Raw genomic sequence first — 9,628 nt, 5'->3', positions numbered from 1 at the left:
AAAAAGAATTACCATTTGACCCAGCAATCCCACTCCGGGGCATCTCTCCAGAGACAACCATAACTCGAAAAGACACATGTACCCCAATGTTCATTGCAGCCCTCTCCTACAATAGCCGAGACATGGAAACACCCTAACTGTCCAACGACAGAGGAGTGGGTCAAGAAGACATGCTACATGTACACAATGGAATATTACTTGGCCATTAAAAGGAAAGCAATAATGGCATTTGCAGCAACACGGATGGACACAGAAATTACCATGCTAAGTCAAGTCAGACGGTGAGACACCGACATCAAAGCCTATCACTGACATGTGGAATCTAAAAAAAGGACACAATGAACCTCTTTGCAGAACAGATGCTGACTCACAGACTTTGAAAAACGTATGGTTTCCAAAGGAGACAGGGTGGGGGTGGGGGGATGGGCTGGGGGTGTGGGATGGAAATGATGTAAAATCGGGTTGTGATGATCATTGTACAGCTATAAATGTCATAAAGTTCATTGAGTAATAAAAAAAGAAAAGAAAAGCATTCTTAGAACTGAAAAAAAAAAAACCACTGTACTTCAAAAAAACTAAAAAAAAAAAAAAGGCAATTACCTTGAAAAAAAATAAATAACACAGGTATGATGGAGTCTGAGAAGGACTCTAATAGGACTGAAGCCTCCCCAGTGAGCTTGGCTATGCCACAGACAAAGCACCAAAGACACCAAACCCTGGGCTTTCTGGGCAAGAACACCCAGCCTCCCTTTTGGGAAAACTGATTCCCCAGAGGAAGGCTGTTCTTTGCTCTCCACTCCTCCCAGTACTGTTCCAATATTGCTTTTCCTTTTTTCTTTTTAGAGCTGCACCCGAGGCATATATAGAAGTTCCCAGGCTAGAGGTCGAATTAGCACTGCAGCTGCCCGAACACACCATAGCCACAGCAACGCCAGATCTGAGCTGGGTCTGTGGCCTACACCACAGCTCACGGCAATGCCGGATCCTTAACCCACTGAGTGAGGCCAGGGATCGAACCTTCACCCTCACAGACACTATGTTGGGTTCTTAATCTGCTGAGGCACAATGGGAACTCCTGCTCCAATTTTTTCACCAGAGGCATTCTTAAATTTTTAACTTAAAAAAATACCTATAGGGACTTCCCTGGTGGTCTAGTGCTTAGGACTCAGTGCTTTCATTGCTGCAGCGGGGTTCAATCCCTGGTCTGGGAACTGAGATCCCACATCCAGCCACTGCACGCCATGGCCAAAACACCCAAAAAATCAGAATAAGGCTATTGTGATGCAGAGGAATCATGAGAATTTAAACAGAGGGACCTGATCCACAGCAAGCTATTCCGGAAACTTTGGAACCAGGCCGTGCCTCGCTGGAGGAAGTGGGGAGCCGGTCTCTGAAGGGCCCTCCCCGGTCCCTGGGGGTCTCTCTTGCTGCCAGGTCTTCACGTGTGTGCTCCCAGCAGAGTGTGGACCCGGGGACCTCCGACACCCGGGGCCACGGGTCAGGTGAGGCCGTGGTAACACTGTAGCCAGCTTTCGAATCATTCCCATCAGTGGAATCACATTTTTCAAGTGCAATTTTATTAACATTTTTATATTGTTCTCTTCAAATTGGTGTCATTCAAAACCACAGGAAACAGGCACACAGTGCTTGCATTTTACTCGCTATCACTTCCACGACCAAGCACAGGCTCGGGTCTGCGCCGGGACGGAGCCGCACGGCACAGGGCACAGGCCCGCGTTCGCCCAGCCTGCTCTGCCCTGCACCCTCAGCGAGGGGTGGGACTCAGGTCCCTCGCGGGGTTCAGAGCCCTCGGAAGGTGAGCGCCTGCAAGCAGCTGCTTCTCTCACGGACCCTCGGACGCAGGGCGTGTGGGCCCTGGCGGGCTCCTAGGTGCCGCTCTTCTTTTGTTTCAGTGGAAGCTTGCGCCAGATCCTCTCCAAGGCCACTTTTGCCATGAAGAAGGTGATGGCAAAATTACGCTTGTACCAGTCCCTACAGAGAAAAAGGACAAGCACAGGTGACACAGGCACAGGAACGGGGCACCCAGCCTGACTCCTCGTCCACCTCCCTCGGTGGCTCTGGGCTCTCCGGCCCCCATGCAGGTGAAGCTGTGCACAGAGCCTGCCTGCCTCCCCTGGGCCTTCATCCTGGGGAGCACGCGGCAGAGCAGGGATGGGCCCGTTGCACAGCCCCCTCCCCGTCCCTGGAGGCTGCTGCCAGCCTCCTCTGGTTTTTGCTAGAAGACTCCAAAAGAGCCCTCAGAAGCCTTGGGGCCCAGGAGCCCCGTGCCATTCTCTGAGACTCAGTTCTCTGAGACTCAATTGAGTGATGGGGGCGTGACTGCTCAGCAAAAAGCCTGGAGACTCGGCGGGAACTCGGGAGGGACCCTCCTGGCTCCGGCACCTCGTCTGCACGAGACTCACAGGAAGAAGAACTGCCTCCTGAGAAGTTAACTTATCACAAGGGCTGGCATTATAAAGTTCCACGTCCTCTTCTCCTAGATGACCTGAACTTTTGGCTAATCTGTGTTTCTAAAGAGATCATTCCAGAGCTTCACATACAACTATCAGAACGGAGTTGCACACAGTGGTGGGTTCACTTGCCCTGAGTTATTCTACAGGCCCTGTCACACTTGCAAATTCACACTGTCAGCAGCTGAATGGGCAAAGCTTGGCAGGTTTCCACACATTCCAGACCCTCAGTGCTAAGCCCTTGGAAGCTGAAATGCCAACAAGTGCCAGTGCTTATCCGCCAAACAAATGATCTAACGAGGAAAGTGGAACTGCTATTCCAGTCTGGACTCAAACGATTTCTTGGATCCCAGTGTAAAAGAGTGGAGGATAACCAAAGCCTTAAAAGAAGCAACGGCAAGAAGGGAAATGCTAGTTAACTGGAGCTGTTGCGCGGCTAGAGAGAAAACTCCTCTCCGTGCGGGAAAAATCTTCACATTTCTGTCCACTTCAGTCATGCTATGAACGGAAGCAACATTCTATAATGAGAACTTTTAGGATCTGTTCTCTCTCTCTCTCTTTTTTTTTTTTTTTGTCTTTTTGCTTTTTAGGGCTGCTGTACCCGAGGCATATGGAGGTTCCCAGGCCAGGGGTCTAACTGGAGCTGTAGCCACCAGCGTACGCCAGAGCCACAGCAACGCGGGATCCGAGCCGCGTCTGCAACCCACACCACAGCTCACGGCAACGCCGCATCCTTAACCCACTGAGCAAGGGCAGGGATGGAACCCACAACCTCATAGTTCCTAGTCGGATTCGTTAACCACTGCGCCACGACGGGATCTCCAAGAGTGGTAATTTTCTAATTCCACCACGCCTTCTGTGTTCACTGTCCTTCTTCTGCAAAGGCTACTCCCCTCTTGGCCACCCCGCTTCCAGCAGGTTCGGGAGAGCAGGAGAGGGGAGCCACCTCTGCATTCTCTTCTCCACACACCAGTTTCCAGGATGATGCTCTGCCTCGTAATGTCCCGGGGCCGTGAGCCGGTCAGTGTCACCAGGATGGCAAAGACGTTTGTACATGTGATGTGTCTTCACTCCGCCAGCAGTCATTTCTTCGTGTGGCTGGAATGGCCTTGCCTCTGGCCCCTGGGAGCCCCTCAGGCTGCCTCCTGAGCCGGCCTCACACAAACCTCACTTCCAAACCCAAGGGGTGCCTCGGGTGCTGTTCCTGCCCAGACTGTGCACCTCAAAGGAGTCCCGCGCTTCGGATGGGAGTGCTGTTTCGAACCCCTGTCCACGAGCTCCTGATGCGCTGCAACGAGATCGGCAGCAGCTGAGGAGTGCTAGGATGCGGTCTGATCCCTGGCCTGGCAGAGAGGATCTGGCGCTCCTGCAGCTTCCTTCAAGGCCGTGGCTCAGGTCTGATCCCTGGCCCACGAGCTCCACATGCCGAGGGGCGGCCAAAAAAAACCCCCCAAAAAACCTCACTGTCCAAGCACTAGGGGTGCAAACTGCTACAGGGATGCCATGCAAATAACTTTAATCAATGTTATTTAAAAATGCAAAAATTGGGAGTTCCTGTAGTGGCGCAGTGGTTAACAAATCCGACTAGGAACCATGAGGTTGCGGGTTCGGTCCCTGCCCTTGCTCAGTGGGTTAACGGTCCGGCGTTGCTGTGAGCTGTGGTGTAGGTTGCAGACGCGGCTCGGATCCCCGCGTTGCTGTGGCTCTGGGGTAGGCCGGTGGCTACAGCTCCGATTCAACCCCTAGCCTGGGAACCTCCATATGCCGAGGGAGCGGCCCAAAGAAATAGCAAAAAAAAGACCAAAAAAATGCAAAAATTAAGCTGATAGCAACTTCTACTTTTATTTATTTATTTATTTTTGTTATTGTCCTTTTTAGAGCCAAAGCCGCAGCATATGGAGGTTCCCAGGCTAGGGGTCTAATCGGAGCTGTAGCTGCCGGCCTACACCATAGCCACAGCAACGCAGGATCCGAGCCATGTCTGCGACCTACACCACAGCTCCTGGTAACACCAGATCCTAAACCCACTGAGCAAGGTCAGGGATCGAACCTGCAATCTCATGGTTCCTAGTTGGATTCGTTTCCACTGTGCCACGACAGGAACTCCGACTTCTACTTTTAATATAAACATGAATGTTGTTAAATTCAGGTAGGAAAATAATCCTGCTCAATATGGAAGTGATATTCAAGGAAAAAAGTAGACACTCACCTGTTATAATACATGTGCTTCTGAAAATTTTTACTTAGAAATTCCTTGTAAAACTCAGCCATTTCTTCTGCATTCAATGTTGCTTTTGCACCTGAAAATTAATTTCACCTTAAGCAATAAGAATTAAAGGGAAGAATTTTACAAAAATTAAAGCTAATAAATGTGTTGGCAGTTGCAGGATAGAATCAACATCAACTGTGTGTCTACACACTTACGCTAGACAATCCGAAAAGGAAATTGAGACAACAATTCCATTTACAACAGTATCGAAAAGGATGAAAAACTTAGAAATAAATTTAAGGGGGGCATATAAGACTAATACACTGAAAACTGTAAGATGTGGTTGAAAGAAGTGACGGACCCAAGTAAACGGAAAGACATCTCATATTCACGGCTCCAGAGTCCTAGTATTGTTAAGAGGGCAACACTCCCCAGTTTATTTTTATTTTTATTTTTTTTGCTTTTTAGGGCCGCACCCGAGGCATATGGAGGTTCCCCAGCTAGGGGTTGAATCGGAGCTGTAGCTACTGACCTACACCACAGCTCATGGCAACGCCGGATCCTTAACCCACTGAGTGAGGCCAGGGATCGAACCTGCAACCTCAAGGATGAGATGTGTTAACTTCTGAGCCACAACAGGAACTCTAACACTCCCCATTTTAAAATGACACACAGATTCAACACAAACCCTATCGAAACCCCAGGTGGCTTTCTTTTCCCCCTAGAAACTGACAAGAGGATCTTAAAATTCATATGAAGACGCAAGGAAAGAGAGTAGCCAAACAATCTTGAAAAGGATCACAGTTGGAGGACTCCAATCTCTCATGTTCAAAACCGCTGTAATCAGTTTAGTGTGGTGTCAGCAGGAGGACAGGCATAGAGATCAACAGAACGGAACTTAAGCGTCCAGAAATAAACCCAGACATTTATGGGCCAGGAGATCCCATTGTGGCTCAGCAGTAACGATAATGAACCCAACCAGTAACCTGATGCCAAAGGTTCGATCCCTGGCCTCGCTCAGTGGGTTAAGGATCCAGCGTCGCCATGAGCTATGGTGTAGGTCACAGACGCGGCTCGGATCCTGCATTGCTGTGGCTGTGGTGTAGACCAGCAGCTGCAGCTCTGATGAGACCCCTGGCCCAGGAATTTCCATATGCCCCAGGTGCAGCCCTTTAAAAAAAAAAAAAAAAAAAATTTATGGGCAAATGATTTTCAGAAAGACAGCCATGTAGATCAATAGAAAAATAACTTTTTTTTTTGGTCTTTTTAGGGCCGCACCTGCAGCATATGGAAATTCCCAGGCTAGGGGTCAAATCAGAGCTGTAGCTGCCGGCCTACAACCCAGCCACAGCAACGTATCCGAGCCATGTCTTGGACCTACACTGCAGCCCACAGCAATGCCGGATCCTTAATCCTCTGAGCGAGGCCAAGGATTGAACCCATGTCCTCATGGATACTAGCAGGGTTCATTACCACTGAGCCATGACAGGAACTCCCAGAAAAGAACTTAAGAGTCCAGAAATACACTCAAAACATTTCTGAGCAAGTGATTTTCAACAAGGGTCCCAAGACAATTCAGTGGGAACAAAGAGTCTCTCCAGCAAACAATGCTTAGGACAACTGGCTATCTAAATGCAAAAAAACAAAGCTGAATCCCTACCTCACACCATAAACAAAAATAACTTCAAAATGAATCAAAGACTTAAATGTGTGAGCAAAAACTACACAACTCTTGCAAGAAATGTGCAAATCTTCATTAGCTTAAATTAGGCAATGCATTTTTTTCCTCCCATTTTTGGCTGCCCCGAGTCTAAGGACTTCCCAGCCAGGTATCAGATCAGAGCTGGAGCTGCACGTCGCAGCTGAGGCAACGCCAGATCCTTTTGTTTTATTTTGTCTTGTGCATCTTCCTGGACATGATGTTGAGTTCTTAACCCACTGAGCCACAATAGGAACTCCTACAATGCCAGATCCTTTAACCCGCTGTGCCAGGCTGGGGATTGAGCCTGTGTCCTGATGCTGCAGAGATGCTGCCGATCCCATTGTGCCACAGAGGGAACTCCAGGAAAGAATTTTAATTAGATACGACACTCAAAACAGGAAAACTGAGAAAAAAACAAACTGGACTTCATCAAAGTTTATTTAATTAAATTCATTGCTTAATCTTTTTGGTCATGCCTGCGGCATGTGTAAGTTCTCAGGCCAGGGATCAAACCCATACCAGGGCAATGACAACGCCAGATCCTTAATCCACTGAGCCACCAGAGCACTCCATCAAAGTTTAAAACTTCTATGTTTCAGGACTTCTCTTGTGGCTCAATGGGTTAGAAATCTGGTGTTGTCACTGCAGTGGCTTGGGTCACTGCTGTGTCATGGGTTCAATCCCTGGCCCTGGAACTTCCACATGCCACAGGCATGGCCAAAAAACAAACAAATAAACAAACTTCTGTGCTTCAAAGGGCACTACTGAGAAAGTGAAAAGACAACCTATTGAACTGGAGAAAATATTTGCAAATCATCCTTCTGGCTGGTCTGATATCCAACATATGTAAAGAACTCTTAACAACTCAACAATAAAAAGAGAGATAACCCAATTTTAACATGGATTTGAATAGACATTTCTCTCTTTCTTTTTTTTTTTTTTTGTCTTTTTGCCATTTTCTTGGGCTGCTCCCATGGCATATGGAGGTTCCCAGGCTAGGGGTCTAATCGGAGCTGTAGCCACTGGCCCACACCAGAGCCACAGCAACACAGGATCCGAACCATGTCTGCAACCTACACCACAGCTCATGGCAATGCCGGATCCTTAACCCACTGAGCAAGGCCAGGGATTGAACCCGCAACCTCATGGTTCCTAGTTGGATTCGTTAACCACTGAGCCATGACGGGAACTCCTTGAATAGACATTTTTTGAAAGAAGAAATAAAAATGGCAAATAAGAGCATTCCCTGGTTATGGATCCAGAGTTGTCACCGCTGTGGCACGAGTGTGACTCCTGGCCTGGGAACTTCTTCACGCGGCAGGCACGGCCGGGGGGAGAACAAGACAATAACAAGTGTTGATGAAGATGTGGACGGAGCTCCTGGAACCTCACACATGCTGGTGGGGAGGGAAAATGACGCAGTCACTGTGAAAAACAGCTTGGCGGGTCCTCGGAAAGTTAAACACAGGAGTTCCCATTGTGGTTCAGTGGGTTAAGATCCCGACTAGTATCCATGAGGATGTGGGTTCGATCCCTGGCCTTGCTCAGTGGGTTAAAGATCCGGTGTTGCCATGAACTGCAGTGTAGGTTGTAGATGGGGCTGGAATCTGGTGTCGCTGTGGCGTGGCAGCCAGCTTCTAATTTGACCCCTAGTTTGGGAACTTCCAAATGCCACAGGAGCAGCCCTAAAAACAAAAAAAATAAAAAAATACAAAGTTAAACACCGAGTTATCATATGACCCTGCAATTCCACTTATAGGTAGAGACACGATTGTTCAGAGCAGCATCAGACATAATAGGCAAAAAGTGGAGGAGTTCCCATTGTGGCTCAGTGGTAATGAACCTGACCTAGTACCCTTGAGGATGTGGGTTCAATTCCTGGACCTGCTCAGTGGGTTACGGATCTGGCGTTGCCGTGAGCTGCAGTGTGGGTGGCAGATGTGGGGCTTGGATCTGGAGTTGCTGTGGCTGTGGTGTAGGCTGGAGGCTGCAGTTCTGATTAGACTCCTAGCCTGGGAACCTCCATATGCTGTGGGGGCAGCCCTAAAAAGAAAAAAAAAAAAGGTGGTCTGCCCGTATGATGGAATCGTATTCGGCCATGGACAAGCATGTTCATGGTACTAATTCATGCTGCAAGAGGGATGAAGCTCGAAAACACACACACAAAGGAAAGAAGGCACGCATATTTATCACAATGTTGTAAATCAACAACACTTCAATACAACTTAAAAAGAAAAAAAAGGCACGCACGTAAGATTACAAATCACAGGCAGACTTTGGAGTTATTAAGGGTTCGATTCCGACCACTACAATGAAGCAAATATCACAGTAAAGTGAGTCACCTGAGTGGCTGATTCCCAATGTAGTTAAGATGTATTACACGATAGGCTGAGTGTGCAACAGCATCATGTCAAAAAAACCACATTTACCTTAATTACACAATCACACTACTGGAAAAATAGGGCCAACAGACCTCCTCTATACGGGGTCACCACAAACATTTGTTTTTTCAAAAGAATCCTCCAAACACAACAGAATAAAGCTCCAGAGAATGAGGCGTGCCTGTATACGACGCCGTTGACCTGGAAATGCCCAGAAGAGGCAAATCCATAGAGACAGAGAGTAGACCAGTGGCTGCCGGGGCGATGAAACCGTTCTGGACCAGGTGGTGGTGACGGCAGCACAATCTCGTGGACACTAAAACCACTGAAGACTTGTACACTTTAAAAGTCTGAATTTTATGGGAAGTGGATGACATCTCAGTAAAGAAAAGACAAGGGAGGAAGCATCTCCCCGTTCCTAGCCCCTAATGGTTATGCTGTCGCCGATATGCACTCGGGGTACCTATCACCCTGGGCTGGGTTTCCCCACTCGAGGGCCAAGGCTTTCTGAATGTCCAAGGAGGGACTGTGAGCTACCAGCGCAAGGGAAATAGAGTGTCTCCTAAGCCGAATGCACCCTGCACTGGCCAGCAGCCCAGGCACCCCGGCTCCAAGGCGGGGAGCACATGCCAAGCCGGTAACACACCCAGTGCCTGTCACCTCCACGGTAGGAAACGCCAACGTGGCCTGCTCTCAGGGCTCCCCTGCCCCCAGACTCTCACAGGACAGGAACCACGGCCTGCCAGGCAGTAGGGCTTCTGTGCCGCGCGGGATGGCACAGCGGGGTAGGGCCAGTCTCAGGACACCTGCAATGGCTGGGGGTCAAAGGACTGAGACCACATGGGAAGGGGCGCCCTGGCTTAGA

The 9,628-nt window shown here is 48.9% G+C and overlaps 1 protein-coding gene across 5 annotated transcripts in view; it reads right to left on the bottom strand.

Moving 5' to 3' along the window:
- Positions 1 to 1,555: 1,555 nt before the first annotated feature.
- LOC125135215 (cytochrome c oxidase assembly factor 8) overlaps positions 1,556 to 9,628 on the bottom strand; it is a 23,964-nt gene continuing 15,891 nt past the window's right edge. The window contains exons 4-6 of one of the 5 annotated variants that reach the window (XR_007136914.1): positions 4,681 to 4,771; positions 3,244 to 3,759; positions 1,912 to 1,992 (exon numbers count right to left, since the gene is read on the bottom strand). Coding sequence is in view for 2 of the 5 variants with exons in the window: in XM_047795066.1 (XP_047651022.1) it covers positions 1,887 to 1,992; positions 4,681 to 4,771 (197 nt within the window). In the remaining 3 variants the exon portion in view is untranslated. Of the gene's footprint in view, positions 1,993 to 3,243; positions 3,760 to 4,680; positions 4,789 to 9,628 lie in introns of those variants that run through there. The other 4 variants (XM_047795066.1, XR_007136915.1, XR_007136916.1 and 1 more) reach the window with 4 other exon arrangements.

Source organism: Phacochoerus africanus, chromosome 9, assembly GCF_016906955.1.
Source record: "Phacochoerus africanus isolate WHEZ1 chromosome 9, ROS_Pafr_v1, whole genome shotgun sequence".
Lineage (NCBI taxonomy): Eukaryota > Metazoa > Chordata > Mammalia > Artiodactyla > Suidae > Phacochoerus > Phacochoerus africanus.
This window is presented reverse-complemented; position numbering and strand designations above follow the sequence as displayed.